General features: G+C 38.4%; 1 protein-coding gene across 2 annotated transcripts; it reads left to right on the top strand.

Moving 5' to 3' along the window:
* Positions 1-3,998: 3,998 nt before the first annotated feature.
* On the top strand, positions 3,999-6,154 carry Rnf11 (Ring finger protein 11). 2 transcript variants are annotated; one of them, XM_017163210.3, is made up of 3 exons: positions 3,999-4,136; positions 5,237-5,372; positions 5,442-6,154. In XM_017163210.3, exons 2-3 carry the CDS (start codon positions 5,265-5,267, stop codon positions 5,787-5,789), a joined length of 456 nt encoding a protein of 151 aa, XP_017018699.1. In that variant the 5' UTR covers positions 3,999-4,136; positions 5,237-5,264; the 3' UTR covers positions 5,790-6,154. The 2 variants fall into 2 exon arrangements, with proteins under 2 accessions (XP_017018699.1, XP_017018708.1); XM_017163219.3 differs by having other exon boundaries at positions 4,064-4,136; positions 5,218-5,372.
* Positions 6,155-17,164: the final 11,010 nt, after the last annotated feature.

The raw sequence follows: 17,164 nt of genomic DNA, 5'->3' as shown, positions 1-17,164 counted from the left end.
TCTTGTTTTTGTTCGGTACTGCTTATCAGCGCACAGTGGTTAAAGGTTTGTAAAATGGTCTCAAATTTTATTTGCGATATTAAAGGCTGCCAAAAAGAGGTTTTGGCAGATCAGCCCAGCCTTCACTGCTGGCTTTGCGATGCGGTCGTTCACGCTAAGTGTCTAAGCTTAACGGGCCGTATCGCTGACGCAATTTCTGCCAAAAATGGCTTGCGCTATTGTTGCCATGCCTGTCGTGAGGTGGAGAAGGATATGTTATCCTTCTTGCGGCAAACGAAAAGCGGATTTAGTGAACTTAGGGTCAATTTTCGTAAAACAAACGACCTGTTCACAGAGCTGGACGCTCAATTTAGCGGCATGAAGCTGTTAAGCGAGTCGCCAAAGCGAAAAAAATCTGCTGCTGGTCGGCTGCAATTGGGCGAACCCCAGCCACCAAAGATTTGGCACACTCCCTCGGCACAGCCCCCGACACCAACTCCAATGGTGTTAAGATCGGGAACGGCTAAAGATTCGGCATTCGAAGGTGCCGGGGCAGAAATGGCAGCAGCTCCGCCAGTGTTAACAGTTGAGTCCGCTGCGGGGTCTCAATCTCTGACTCCGCAGACTTCAAAAAAAATCTCAGCTATTCCAAAGGGTAAAAATAGGGCTGAACCACTAGCAGAAGTCGGTAATGCTGCGTTACCAAAGACCCTCACCGCTATTCCACCATTAAAAACAATATTTGTTTCCCGGCTTGCCCCTGATCTCGCATCGGAAGATGTACTAGCTCATATACGGAGCAAAACCCAAGCCAAAAGTGTGAAAGTGGAAAAATTTAATTTCTCATACCCCAGAGATATCTCATCTTTCAAGATAAGTGTCTCCCTCGATCTTTTTGACACAATTTGTTCTGGTGACTTCTGGCCCGAGCACGCTGTAGTCAAGGAGTACGAGGTAAAGATAAAGAAAAAACGACCTTCACGGCCGGCACAAACCACAGTGACTGCGGGCGTCACGGCAGTGCCAAAAAACTAAATACCTCCCTCCTACTTTCCTATCAGAATACTAGAGGGTTACGCAGCAAGATCTCCAAATAATATTCTGATAGCTTTTCGTTTGCATCCCAGGTGATTGTGTTTACCGAAACCTGGTTAAAGTCGGAGATTCTCAGCTCCGAAATTTTTCCGGGTAAGTACACAACTTATAGATTGGACCGTCTTTCCCAGCGAGGTGGTGGAGTTTTAATTGCCGTTGACTCCACCCTTATTTCCGAACTGGTTCAAATTGACGATCTCACAGGTATTGAACTTATCTGTGTAAAACTATCATTTCCAGGTAGTTTTATCTATATAACTTGTTCTTACGTTCCTCCATCTGCTGAAGAGCCTATTTATTGGAAACACCTTTCGGCAATTCAGGCTGTTTCCAACATTCTTACAGATAGAGACCAACTAATAACTCTAGGAGACTTCAATATACCTGGAGCTCGTTGGTCATCAGATGGTACGTCTAATGTCCTCCAAACTGCGGCACAGCATGACCTCATAGATGGTTTGCTTGACATTTCGTTGTCCCAAGTTAACCATGTCGTAAATTCTTTAAATCGCCTACTAGATCTGTGTTTCGTCTCTGATCCTGTAGGTGTAAACTTAACAAGAGTCGATCCTTTGACGCGTCCCGAAGACCCTTACCATCCTACTTTCGAAGTGACCATCGATTTGGGGACTGTCGTAAAGACCAAACCTGATCTGAGTTGCTCAGCAACTAAAGTTCGCTGCTTCCGTAAAGCAAATTTTCAAAGGCTAGATATCTTGATTTCCCAATTTAATTGGTCTGAACTTTACAGATGTACTGACATGGCGTCCGCCGTGGATATTTTTTACAGTGCCATGAATTCGTTCTTTGCATTGTGTGTTCCTTTAGCCTATCCGTCGGTTTCTAGTAAACCACCTTGGTTCACCAAAGAGCTGACACGCCTAAAAAACGTTAAGTCTAGGCTTTATAATCGCTATAAACGCATTGGATCTCCTACTGTTCATTCAAGATATCTTAGTGCTCGGTCGAATTTCACCGTGCTTAACGCGCAATGTTATAAAAGTTATTTAACTCGCTGTAGGGTTCAGTTCACGCAGGACCCGAAACAGTTTTATAACTTTGTTAACACTAAGCGAAAACCCAATTTACATCCTTCGTCGCTTTCGTTCAAGAACGCTACAGCAAACTCTGATCAGGCCATCGCCGATCTCTTTGCCGAGTTTTTCAAAACTACGTATTGTTACTCTTTTGTTTTGCCCAAGTCGAACCTAATTTTCAGTCCTATTTTAACCGAAAGCTCCCTTAGTTCGGATCTTCATCGTGTAAAACCAGTTTACTCACCGGGTCCCGATGGAATACCAGGCTGCGTGCTCAGGTATTGTGCCGGAGCTCTGTGCAATCCCCTTCTGAAATTGTTTACCTTATCTTTAGAAACCTCAGAATTTCCCCTTATTTGGAAGGAATCATTTATCATTCCTCTCCACAAAAAAGGTAGCAAATCGGACGCCAGCAACTATAGAGGAATCTCTAAGTTGTCGGCAATTCCAAAACTTTTCGAGAATGTAATTACTCCCCACTTGCAGCATTTATGCAGATCCGTAATTTCACCATGTCAGCATGGTTTTATGAGGCGAAGATCGACCACTACAAATCTCCTGGAACTCACCTCTTTCGTTATTAGAGGTTTCCAACGTAACTTTCAAACCGACGTGATTTACACAGACTTCAGTAAAGCTTTTGACTCGGTTAATCACTCTCTTCTTGTAAGGAAGCTTGACTTAATCGGGTTTCCTGTCGATCTTCTTAAATGGATTTTGAGCTATTTGAGTAACAGAACTCAAAAGGTTCTGTTTAAAAATGCTCTATCCAAATTCCTCAGAGTCACTTCTGGCGTCCCACAGGGTAGCCACCTCGGCCCGCTGCTATTTACATTGTTTATCAATGACCTCCCGCTGGTTCTAACGAATTCTAGAGTACTTATGTACGCTGATGACGTTAAGCTATGTTTGCAGTATAAGGACAGCTCTTGCCAGTCAGACCTGCAATCGGATCTTAATAACTTTCAAGCATGGTGTCGTGCTAATTTATTACATCTCAATATCTCTAAATGCAAGCTGATGACATTTTCACGTGTCACTCCCCAGTTTGCCACTTATACGCTAAATGATTGCGCTCTGGAAAGAATATCTCTTGTTGACGATTTAGGCGTTCGCTTAGACCCTAAACTTTTGTTCTCTGAACATATTTCGTGCATGGTTAATAAAGCCAAAGGCATGCTCGGTTTTATTAAGAGGTGGTCGAAGGAATTCGATTCCCCTTATATAACGAAGACCCCTTAATTCGTAGCGATAGCCCTTCTGTACTAAAAAGTTTAATACTTGTAGAGTTAGCTCGTAGTGTATCACCGTAGTCTAATGTTGCATGCGTTCTTATTTATTTATCGTAGTTATTATTTAGTTACATTATATTATTTTTTTTATATTTACTATGCATGTGTTTTTATTTATTTATCGAAGTTATTATTTAGTTACATTATTTTATATTTTTTATATTTATTTTGCATGCGTTTTTACTTAATTATTACTATTTTTATTATATTATATTTTTATTATATTATATTTTTGTTCCCCTTATTAATTTTTGTTCTCTTGTAACGTTTCCTCGTTCTTTTCTTCCTTCATTCACCGCGTCTATCTAGTTCGCGATTCGTGCCGTACGTCACACGGCTGCGCCCCTCGGTCGTTTGGGCGGGAGGTGGAAGCGGGACCCCGCGCGACAAAAAAAAAAAAAAAAAATAAATAAAAAAACGAATCTCATACATAACATTTAATTTATAACATTGCTTTCATTTAATATGTACATATGTATGAATGTATTTGGGGTATGGCTCTTTTGCTACAGAAATCTACACAAGGCGAATTAAAACGAAAATTTAGAAATTCAAAAAAGTTTTACTGGGATATTATTAGTGAGAATACGCTTCTTTAAATTTACTGGGATACGGTGCTTTAAATAAAATGTTCCAATTTCCATTGTTTCATATCCAATGCCTTTCATAATCCAAAGATTGTCCAAACACGGTCACTTTAATCATGACAGCTTTGTTGATTTTTGTTGAATAGGTAAATATAAAATAATATAATTATTATTTTTTTTTACGCGAGATATTGTTTATGTGAATACATATTTGACAAAGACTGGGACTTCGATTTTAGCTGTGCCTTTTAAACTTCGATTCGATAAAGCATTAATAAATTTGTCACATTTACAATATACACAAATACATACATAAAATGGTAAATAATATATGTATGTACATACAAATGACAAAATGTGAAACTAATGTACTTGAGATTAATTAAATATAATCGAAGTTTAATAGCTTCATATGTTTATATATTATCATTTAATGTTGCTGGTATGTATATACATACATACATATGTATATTAGAATAGAGTAAACTCTTAAGGGGGGTAAGGTTAATTCGATGCACAAATGCCCACTTTTCTTGTAAATACCATTTAATAGCACAACATTTGAACAATTTTTGATAAATTTTGTATTGAGAAATAATTTAGAGGTAGAGGAGATATAGGGAATCTCCTGAGTCGCTTCCAATAAAAGTTGGTTTGCGGTGTACATCCTAACTGTCCACAGAATCATCCGATCTAAAAAAATGATACCTCATTCGGTTAAGGATAAGTGTCCCGAGGTATTCACAAAGCGTTTTTATTTTTTAAAATTTTTCCCGATTTTTTATAAAAATAGGAAGTCAAAACCCCGATTTTTGACCAAAAAAAATTAAGTTAAATAAAAAATATAATAAAATTAAAAATTAAAAAAAGCTCGACGTGAGTACCTGTAGATTTATCTAAAGAAGTTATGTTCCAAATTTCAAATCGATTGGTTCAGTAAATTTTGATTTATCGTGTACACCGATTTTCAAAATGGCATTTTTCAGGAGAGCGCTTTAAACTTTGTGATTCTCATGCATTGAACACCAGACGACCTTCGTTCAACTCTGCATAACTTCGTTAATTCTCATATGATCGATGTAAAACTTGGACACAATATTCTTAAGATATTGAGCCTTTAAAATAATAATAAAAAAGTAGGAAAAAAAAAAAAATTAACCCCCCCCCCCCCCTTTAAAAAAAAAGAAATACTAATTTGATTCGAGGCACATTAATATTTTTTACAAGACTTATTTATCTATTTTAGTAAAAGTATTAAAAAGTAAAGGGCAATAATGGGAAATTGCTTGAAAACAAGCAGCTCTTCCGATGACATTTCACTTTTGCGAGGCAACGACGGTGTTAATAGTTCTTACAACGAAACACAACAGGCACTAAATCATGTAAGTGAAACTATAGATATATCATGTTCATCTTCATCATATTTTGTATTTGTAATTTTGCTATTGCAGCAGGTTGAACAATATCAACGTGTATTTCACCCCACGAGCACCTCTACTCCATCTATCATTCGACAACAAGAACACCTAACAGAGAACGAGGATCACGTGAAGCTGGCAAAGCGAATTGGCTTAATGCAACATTTGCCCTTTGGGACATACGATGGAAGTTCGAAAAAGGCTCGAGAATGTGTAATTTGCATGGCAGAATTTTGCGTGGACGAAACTGTGCGCTATCTGCCCTGCATGCATATTTATCATGTCCATTGCATAGACGATTGGTTAATGCGAAGTTTAACATGCCCGAGTTGCTTGGAGCCCGTCGATGCTGCCTTACTCACTAGCTATGAGACAACATAGCGCCTACATATAGTTTTTCAAAAATGTTACATTTAAAAGTTAACAGAAAAATCACACCGAAAACTATTTTCGAGTTGGAGAAATATTTCAAAAATATATATTTTTTAGACTTAAATTATTTAGTATTTATTTTTTTAATTTGTTTCTCATTAAGTTTATCTGTTTTTATTTGATAGTTGGCGAATATGTAATATTTATGTTAGCGGGATCCAAATGGTATATCTTAAGCTCTCGTCTGTATATATGTATATCGGCTTTTCCAGAAAAGATCTACCGCGATGCTAAAATTAAAAGTCTAAAAACATGTGTTATTTTAATTTATATTGTTATATTAATATGTAAATATACAGAATATTATTAGTTAACGGCATATTTTTATTTTTGTCTTGAAATATTTGATCCTAAACTCACAGGTAGAATTTTTTCTCTGTTCGCGACCATAGTGTTGGCTTTTCGTACTTATTCGTTTTTTGCTTATATGATTGTATTACGATTTTTGTATCAACAATAAACTAATAAAAAAGTAAGAGGAGAGATAAGCAAGCCGTTGATTAACTATTATTTTTTTTAGTTTCTTGCACTTACTACTTTTCTGTATTGTTGTATAGCCAACAATTCATATTCTTCTCATTCACTTCCCTTTTGTCATTACTTGAAATACAGTCGGTCTAAATGGAAATGCATTTTTATTTATATTCTATTTTTTTTAATTGAAGGAAAGACACAGTTTTGTGTTTGGTTTAATACCAAAATTATTGCGATTTGAATATCTTACCGTGTGCCGTCGTAAGAAGGACATAGTACAATTATTTTTTATACTTTCTTTTTACATAGATGCCGATAGACAATAACAAAAAAAAACAAGAAAGGAAGCTAACTTCGGCACGCCGAAGTTTGTATACCCTTGCAGATATTATTTCATTACATTTTACCTATACTTATTATGTTTACAGTTTGACAGTTACAGTTTTACATTCACACCTTTACATTTTCTCTACATCTACCGATCGCTCCTATGGCAGCTATATGATATAGTTGTCCGATTTTCATGAAATTTATACCAAAATTTTAGAATAATAAAATAAGCTTATATCTTAGAGTAGATGAAAATACGTTGAAAAACAACGAAGTTATAATTTTTTTCCTATTATTTTTCCGTATCGTTTCTATGGCAGCTATAAGATATAGTCGTCCGATTTTCATAAAATTTTTACCAAAATTCAGAAATAATATAAAATGGCCATATCTAAAAAATGGTGCAAAAATTTAAAAAAACAGCAAAGTTATAATTTTTTTTCTAAAAATTTATCGAACATTTGTATGGCAGCTATATGATATAGTCGTCCGATCCGGCTCGTTCCGACATATATAGCAGTGAGAGTATATAGAAGACTATATGCAAAGTTTCATTCAGATAGCTTTAAAACTGAGGGACTAGTTTGCGTAGAAACGGACAGACGGACAGACGGACAGACGGACAGACGGACAGACGGACGGACAGACGGACATGGCTAGATCGACTCGGCTGTTGATGCTGATCAAGAATATATATACTTTATAGGGTCGGAAACGTCTCCTTCACTGCGTTGCAAACTTCTGACTGAAATTATAATACCCTGCAAGGGTATAAAAAACGTCGATATTTACAACAAATATAGGCAGATCCAGTCAAGTACCAAAAATATCCAGAGGAGGCTGCACTGATATCGCTAATACTAATACAAAAATAGAAACAGTCTCAAAATATCCATTGGCTCAAAAAATGTACAAAGTTGTTTGCAATGAAATTTTAATATCGAAGTACTAAAACAGCATATTAAATAAAATTTTCAGTTCGTAACTACTTGTATAATATTTTTTCCATAAAAAAGCACGTGTTCATCATTATTTTTATTATTACTAAAATTATAGGCATTTAAGTTATGTTTTAATAAAATGCCATTCAATAGCTTGAACAAAAATAATCTGGAATAAAATTGTAAAAAATAACATAATGAATTTATTAAATATAACTTCTATTAATGAAAAACTACATTATTTATTGTGGTTTAAGAGTTTTTTTTCTTTCTAATTATTTTTCAAAACCTTTGCAGACTTTTGCAATTTCCAGGGTGAAATCGAAAAAAAATTTCGTTTGTTGAACCGTTCCACAGTGGTCGATTGAGCCGATCTGGCAGGCAATAAATATAAAATTAAAGGTTAAAATTTAATTCATATTTGTCTTTATTTTGAAAACTAAAATCCCGGCAATATTTATTTTGATGCTACTATATTTTTCTAATCAATAGTCCGCAGTCGTGAGCGAGTGAAGCTTACTAAATTTTTCTTTCCACACTTAAATTATTTAGTATTTATTTTTTTAATTTGTTTCTCATTAAGTTTATCTGTTTTTATTTGATAGTTGGCGAATATGTAATATTTATGTTAGCGGGATCCAAATGGTATATCTTAAGCTCTCGTCTGTATATATGTATATCGGCTTTTCCAGAAAAGATCTACCGCGATGCTAAAATTAAAAGTCTAAAAACATGTGTTATTTTAATTTATATTGTTATATTAATATGTAAATATACAGAATATTATTAGTTAACGGCATATTTTTATTTTTGTCTTGAAATATTTGATCCTAAACTCACAGGTAGAATTTTTTCTCTGTTCGCGACCATAGTGTTGGCTTTTCGTACTTATTCGTTTTTTGCTTATATGATTGTATTACGATTTTTGTATCAACAATAAACTAATAAAAAAGTAAGAGGAGAGATAAGCAAGCCGTTGATTAACTATTATTTTTTTTAGTTTCTTGCACTTACTACTTTTCTGTATTGTTGTATAGCCAACAATTCATATTCTTCTCATTCACTTCCCTTTTGTCATTACTTGAAATACAGTCGGTCTAAATGGAAATGCATTTTTATTTATATTCTATTTTTTTTAATTGAAGGAAAGACACAGTTTTGTGTTTGGTTTAATACCAAAATTATTGCGATTTGAATATCTTACCGTGTGCCGTCGTAAGAAGGACATAGTACAATTATTTTTTATACTTTCTTTTTACATAGATGCCGATAGACAATAACAAAAAAAAAAAAACGTCGATATTTACAACAAATATAGGCAGATCCAGTCAAGTACCAAAAATATCCAGAGGAGGCTGCACTGATATCGCTAATACTAATACAAAAATAGAAACAGTCTCAAAATATCCATTGGCTCAAAAAATGTACAAAGTTGTTTGCAATGAAATTTTAATATCGAAGTACTAAAACAGCATATTAAATAAAATTTTCAGTTCGTAACTACTTGTATAATATTTTTTCCATAAAAAAGCACGTGTTCATCATTATTTTTATTATTACTAAAATTATAGGCATTTAAGTTATGTTTTAATAAAATGCCATTCAATAGCTTGAACAAAAATAATCTGGAATAAAATTGTAAAAAATAACATAATGAATTTATTAAATATAACTTCTATTAATGAAAAACTACATTATTTATTGTGGTTTAAGAGTTTTTTTTCTTTCTAATTATTTTTCAAAACCTTTGCAGACTTTTGCAATTTCCAGGGTGAAATCGAAAAAAAATTTCGTTTGTTGAACCGTTCCACAGTGGTCGATTGAGCCGATCTGGCAGGCAATAAATATAAAATTAAAGGTTAAAATTTAATTCATATTTGTCTTTATTTTGAAAACTAAAATCCCGGCAATATTTATTTTGATGCTACTATATTTTTCTAATCAATAGTCCGCAGTCGTGAGCGAGTGAAGCTTACTAAATTTTTCTTTCCACACCTAAATATATTTTCCCGCACTTTTTAGGCGTTTGCTTTTGCTTTGTAAAAGTTAAAGTTAAAGTTACTTACATACCTCAGACTTTCGTGGAATAGAACTTGTGATCCGTACGATCTCCTGCCACCAATCTTTCTGTGTTTATAGAATTAGCTTTTGTGAATCGTCCAGTGTCAAAATGAGGTGCTACCAGCTGCTACCCTATAGCTTATTATATTTTATAGGTACAATGTCAGTTTTAAGAAGCACGCTTTTTGCAATATGGCACAAGGAAACTGTGACATGAAAGACATGTTTTTTCATTCCTTATTGATGAGAACAATATTAGCGATGAAGAATACAAGCAAATAAAAAAAAAAATGCCGTAGAAACCACATATATTTTCAAAAACAAATTGAAAATTGGCTAAATGAGTCTATTTTGCTAACTGAAATAGTCTCTAGTAGCTCTGGGCGCCCAATAAAAGCTTTCTTTGATTGCAAACCTCATCTCCAAGTTCAAATAGTTTCCGACATTGTTAAGGAAATGCGAAGAATTGGTCGTGGCTGCTCGCGTGAGTTTGTTTAATTCTGGTAAAAGAAATGCATCTCAGATGTTATCGAACCTTGACTCAGAAAATCCCACAAATATTACTAAGAGAGCAGAAGTTGAAAATGCCAGAAATATTAGCCCTGAAGAAGTATATTGCTTTGGATGACGAGGTGATTCAGCTTTTGGAAAGCATCCCCGAAATTAGCAACAAAGAAATGTAATACCTTTTTATACCCTTGCAGGGTATTATAATTTCAGTCAGAAGTTTGCAACGCAGTGAAGGAGACCTTTCCGACCCTATAAAGTATATATATTCTTGATCAGCATCAACAGCCGAGTCGATCTAGCCATGCCCGTCTGTCCGTCCGTCTGTCAGTTTCTACGCAAACTAGTCCCTCAGTTTTAAAGCTATCTGAATGAAACTTTGCATATAGTCTTCTATATACTCTCACTGCTATATATGTCGGAACGGGCCGGATCGGACGACTATATCATATAGCTGTCACACAAATGTTCGATAAATTTTTAGAAAAAAAATTATAACTTGGCTGTTTTTCAACATTTTTGCACCATTTTTCAGATATGGCCAATTATTTATTAGAATATATATATATTTAGATAAAAATTTCATGAAAATCGGACGACTATATCTTATAGCTGCCATAGGAACGATCAAGAAATTAATAGGAAAAAAACAATAACTTCGTTGTTTTTCAACGTTTTTTCATCTACTCCGGGATATAAGCTTATTTTATTATTCTAGAATTTTGGTAAAAATTTCATAAAAATCAGACAACTATATCATATAGCTGCCATATAAACGATCGGTAGATGTAGAGAAAATGTAAAGCTGGGAATTCAAAACTGTAACTGTCAAACTGTACATATAATAAGTATAGGTGAAATGTAATGAAATAATATCTGCAAGGGTATACAAACTTTGACGTGCCGAAGTTAGCTTCCTTTCTTGTTTTAACATCAAATTTGATTTTCCAATTTTGTTTATTATAACAAAATACAGAACTTAAAATTTGTACAAAAAATTAAAGAAAAATTAAAAATTAATTTGGTCCAGGAGCCATGATGGATAGCCTCAGGCAATGCCATCGCCGGACTGAAGTCCGCTAATTACAATTTGCTCCATCCACCAACGGTAAGCAGGAATAGAACCGCCGTACTTGTACGGAAGGGTCTACACGCTAACCTTATGTCTCACTACACCTCTGATGACCTACCCGTGGTGATGCTAGAGAGCGGGAAAAAGCGCCCTTTGGTAGCTTCCTGCTACATGGCACACGACAGGACGGCCCCACCAGAAGAACTCATGAGCTTGGTAGAAGCCAGCCCGAAGGACCAGCAACTGCTCGTGGGTGCAGACGCCAACGCGCACCACTGCGTATGGGGGAGCCCCGACATAAACGACAGAGGTGAGTCCCTCTTAGACTTTATACTCTCAACCAACCTGAGTATAGCAAACGTGGGGGAGGAACACACCTATGTACTCTGGTAAGGGGACAAGGTACTTTGGTATCAGAATGGAGAGTCCTTGAGAGACCATCCTTCTCAGATCATAAGTACATACGGTTCCAATACGCATTCGAACACTCTCCAAAACAATCAGTCTTCAGGAGACTATCGCGACACGGCTCGCGATCTCTCCGGGTATAGTAGAATCCGCGGAAGACATAGAAAAGTCCCTAGAGTCCCTCTCCAAAGAACTGCTGGATGCGAACCACGCATCATGCCCTATATCGGACACGAGAAAGAGGACCAGGCCACCCTGGTGGAATAAGGACCTTTCACTCCGACGCAACAAACTTAAAGAATTCTTCAAAATCGCCCAGCAGGCGAAAGATGACATCATCAATGAGGAATACAAAGTCCTATTTAGGGACTACAAGAAGGAAATACACAAGGCGCAGAGAAACTTCTGCTCCAATATAGAGACTGCCCCGGAAACAGCAAGACTCCGGAAGCTGCTATCGAAGCAGCCAACCATACAGAGTCAGCTCAAACGCGACGACGGACAGTGGACTGAGGGCAGCGAAGAGGCCCTAACAGCACTAATGCACGGGCATTTCCCAGGATGCACTGAGGTACCCGATGCAAATAAGCACCAGGACCTAGCAACTGGAGTAGAGCATCTCCCAAAAGATTTAATATCCTCTGGTAGAATCCACTGGGCTATAGACTCCTTTGCGAGGATAAAAGTACCAGGACTAGATGGAATATTCCCAGCTATGCTGCAGGTGACCAAGGAGGTGATCACCCCATGGCTCTACGCAATATTTACAGCTTGTTTAAGCACGGGCTATATCCCTATCCAATGGAGGACCTCTCGGATTGTCTTCCTGTCCAAAGCAGGAAAGTGCAGCCACGTGAGCCCCAAGGATTACAGACCGATAAGCCTCACCTCATTCCTACTTAAAACGCTGGAAATGCTGCTGGACCTATACATCAGAAACGATGTAGGGAGACAACTGTCGACCAACCAGCACGCCTACACGAAGGGGAAATCAGTGGAGACGGCACTACATTCGTTGGTAGCCACAATTGAGAGAGCCCTAAACAATAAGGAGTATGCACTTGGAGTGTTCGTGGACATATCCGGGGCATTCAACAACGTTAGCACGGACGCAATAATGGATCGCCTAGAAGCGACCAACTCGTCCCACGCTATCAACTTGTGGATAAAAAATCTTCTAAGTTGCCGGCGGGTACAATCAGATTGCGGCACCGCTTCCATGGTGAGAGGAGCGCACAGAGGCACGCCGCAAGGTGGGGTTTTGTCGCCCCTCCTATGGAATCTGGTGGTAGACGACCTAATCAAGAGATTCGAGAGGAAAGCACCAAAGCTTATGCGGATGAAATAAGCATAATTATCACGGGAGTCTGTCCATCGACCCTCAGTTCGATCATGGAAACAACACTCAGGGAGATATGTGATTGGGCGGAGAAGGTAGGACTCAATATCAATGCGGATAAGACGGACCTTATTCTCTTCACCAAGAGATACAAGGTGCCGCAATGGATCCCCCCGAAAATTAACAAAACCAGGCTGACCCCGAAAACACAAGTCAAATACCTCGGCATTGTACTTGACAGCAAGCTGACGTGGAAAGCCCATGTAGTAGAGAGGATAAAAAAGGCCACCATAGCGCTATATGCATCCAAGAAGATGCTTAGCAGCACATGGGGCCTCTCACCCGCTCTAATGCATTGGGTCTACATATCGGTGGTGCGTCCGACTCTGCTGTATGGAGTCTTAGTGTGCTGGCAAGCCATGGAGAAGAAAACGTATAATAAGCTTATGGAGAGAACCCAGCGGCAGGCACTGCTCTGCATATCAGGGGCGCTGAGGTTAACCCCCACCAAAGCCCTCGAAACCATAATCGGTATATATCCCCTAGATATCCAAGCGAAACTGCCAGCAAGAAAGGCGGCACAACGTCTGGTTGCATCAGGAAACTTTTTGCTACAAGAATTCGGGCACAGTTCAATTGGTCGAGACATGAGTTGTACATCTGACTACATGATACCCAGAACGTGCCCGGATGTAAACACAACAGTATTCATTGGACCAAATGACTGGAAGTCATGCCAAGACCAATACCTCAATATATACACCGACGGCTCCAAGATGGAAGGAGGAGTTGGAGCGGGCATATACTGTTCAGACCCTAAAATGAGGCTGTCGTATAAGCTACCAAGCTACTGCAGTATATTCCAGGCGGAAGCATTCGCCATCCGGAAAGCAGCAGAGCTTGCGCAGAGCATAAACCGTCCACATGAGGCGGTCAATTTGTTCGTAGACAGTCAAGCGGCGATAAGATCCATGCAAACATCAGCGGTCAGTTCCAAAAATGTACTGGTAAGCAGGAAGTCACTATATAGCCTAAATCCGACTGTCAGTGAGAATCTACTGGGTTCCCAACCACCAAGGCATAGACGCTAACGAAACCGCGGACAAACTTGCAAAGGAAGGCGTTGGACTGGCGAGTGAAAGAACAGAAAACGTCCCTATCTCCCTAAGAACGCTCCAAAGCGAGCTAGAGAGACGGGCTGACGCAAGCGCAAAAAGCAGGTGGAGGAGTAATTCCGCAACCTGCAGAATATCAAAAATCATGTGCAAAGAGCACAACGAGAAACTCACTCACTACGTGCTGCATCTTCCGCGGAAAGAATGCAGAATGTTAGTGGGTATTCTTACAGGTAACTGCCTGTCTGCTGCACATGCAGTCAAGCTGGTATTACCGACAACGCCAAATGCCGGATGTGTGATGAATCCGAGGCAATCGAAACCTTGGAGCATCTCATTTGCAAATGTCCGGCCCTAACGAGGGCAAGAATGAGATACCTAGGCTCTCCAGTTCTGGCATCGCTAGAAGATGATAGAAGATGACCTTCATATTCAAGGATCTCTAAACCCGCATAAACAGTCTCTAGGTCCATCCAGGAGTTTCCCCGGATAGCTATGGGCCATATTGGCCTATGTGTGGCCCCTCGATGGCTGTCCGGTCTAACCTAACCTAACAAATTATTATTTAGGCAAATAATAATTAATTATTTATTTTGTGGTCGGAAAGGCGGAATTAATTAATCAATTAAATAATTAATAATTAATTAAAACCTTGCTTCTTGTCTCGAACGAAAAAAGCGGTTGCTAAATCGGGAGTCGAGAGGAAAAAAACACTGTCAACCGATGTGTGGATTAGGTTGGGCTTTAGATTTTTAAATGTTATTTATTTCCTCTCGCTTTTAATTTTACATATTTTTTTAATAATATAGTTTTTGTTTCTGTATTCAAGGCATAACATATATTTTGTACAGTGGAAGCCCGTTAATTGGAAGGAGTTGTGAGAGCGTACAAAAGTATTGGAGGCAGAAAATATATTTATATATTGGCATGCATAATACGTACAGTAGAGCGTCGCGGAGTGGACTGTATTATTTGAAGATACTGTTTCCAAGAAAATATCGAGGCCGCGGGAAACATACAGTGAACGAAGATATAGGACGAAAATCTCGGGTAGGGGGCCGAATTCGGCAACACGAACTGTACAATTTTCAATGCCGCGGCGCGCGACTTGAAACACACGTTCACTAGTTTTATTATTTTTTTTTTTTTTAATATATTGTTCGGCTAAAGGTTGAGAATGTCAGTTACCACTCTAAGTAAATGACCAACCAACTTGAGGAGTAATGCGCTCCGATTTACATATGTATATATGTATGTCAAGACCGTTTTATTCTTTGATGTACGGCCGAATGTAGGGACATATGTATATATGTACGGAGAAATGTACAACGGATCCGAAGAAGTGGAAGAAAAACTCTGCACAAAAGAAACGGCGATAATTATGGCGTTGCAGAACGAAGTGAAGGCAAATAGATGTGGAGAAAATCGGATTTGGATATAGATTTTTAAGTTGTCTAATTGCCGTGGTGTCGGAAATCTCGGACTCGGAGTTGACAAGAAATCGTACGCAGGTTGAGCGAAATTTAAATTTCTGACAACTATTGACGACCGGAAATTAGAGACGGGAGGAAGCTTTTTACTTATCTTTTTTGCGGTGGCACCACCAAAGCTGCTGGGGAAAAAGGATTCCAGGACGATATCATTATCCGGCTCGAAGGACCATGTTCAGGAAGGGGGTGGTCAGGAAATCCTCCGCAAAAGGATTCAGTAGACGAGGAGAGCGGGTGAGCGTTGCTAGAGCTGGGAAACTATCGATGGTACTATCGAGGTATCGAACGTTTTTTTTTTAGTAAGAAAAATCCAAACGAATATTTTATATCTATGTGAGATGGGTATTTACCCTCTTGTGTTACGTTTTATTATAATAATTTTCGGATATTATATGTTTCTAAAATTTGCAAGTTTTTTTCCTATTATCTGCTTTTTCCGTTTTCTTTTCAACTTTAGTTACTTTCTCTGCTTTTGTATCTGCTGAATATCAACCGAAACTGCTGAACTCCAAAAATTGAATGAATATTATTTTCCCTGTTCCTACTTTGCTGCCGTCACTTCGAAGCTCTCCGCGTGTTTCGATCACTTCCCTTTTTACATCTATATATGTATATATCTTCACAAAACGGTGAGAAATTTTTATCGGGAACGCCAAATGGCGAGCTAAAATATCGGTCAAAAACTCTACATTGTCTCGTTCGTGTATTCTTATTGTCTATCATTTTGTTGGTGCACGAAAATGTCAAAATTCGAACCCAATAAGCGTCATTTGCGGGAGATTTTGCTTTTCGCGTTCAATTCGAAAAAATCGGCAGCTGAAGCGCGTCGAATGATCGTAGAAACTTATGATGAGTCGTGTATAAGTGAAAGAACGTGTCGAGAATGGTTTGCAAAGTTTAAAAATGGCGAGTATGACGTGGAAGACAAGGATCGACCGGGTCCTGTGAAAAAGTTTGAAGACGCGGATTTCGAGGCTCTGCTGGATGAAGATTCTTGTCAGACACAACAAGAACTCGCGGATTCCTTGGGTATGACTCAGCAATCAATTTCCCTTCGCTAAAAAGCTTGGCAATGATCCAAAAGCCGTACGAGTTGAAGCCAAGAGACATTGAGAGGCGTCTCATTACGTGCGAGCAACTACTCCAACGTCAGAAAAGAAAAAGTTTCTTACATCGTATCGTTACCAACAATGAAAAGTGGATTCTTTACGACAATCCTAAGCGGAAAAAATCATGGGGGCCACCAGGCCATGCATCGACTTCGACAGCAAAGCCAAGCATTCATGGTTCGAAGCTACTGCTTTGTATTTGGTGGGACCAACTAGGCGTAGTGTACTACGAACTTTTGAAACCAGACGAATCCATCACAGGAGCACTCTACCGGACCCAGTTGATGCGCATGAGCAGAACGCTGAAGGAAAAACGGCCACAATACAAGGAAAGGCACGATAAAGTTATACACGGCAACGCCCGGCCTCATGTTGCCAAGGTCGTAAAAACTTACCTGGAAACGTAGAAATGGGACGTCCTACCCCACCCGCCCTACTCTCCAGACATCGCTCCTTCGGATTTCCACTTGTTCCGATC

Source organism: Drosophila kikkawai, chromosome 4 (assembly GCF_030179895.1).
Source record: "Drosophila kikkawai strain 14028-0561.14 chromosome 4, DkikHiC1v2, whole genome shotgun sequence".
Classification (NCBI taxonomy): Eukaryota; Metazoa; Arthropoda; class Insecta; order Diptera; family Drosophilidae; genus Drosophila; species Drosophila kikkawai.
The sequence above is the reverse complement of the archived record's forward strand: the minus strand, read 5'-3'. Positions and strand labels throughout refer to the sequence as shown.

What these genes read in the sequence shown, in the direction of transcription:
- Rnf11 (XM_017163210.3), top strand. Translation starts at nt 5,265, where the DNA reads ATGGGAAATTGCTTGAAAACAAGCAGCTCTTCCGATGACATTTCACTT. An exon ending in CACAACAGGCACTAAATCAT is followed by an intron (nt 5,373 to 5,441) that starts GTAAGTGAAACT and finishes TTGCTATTGCAG; the next exon opens with CAGGTTGAACAATATCAACG.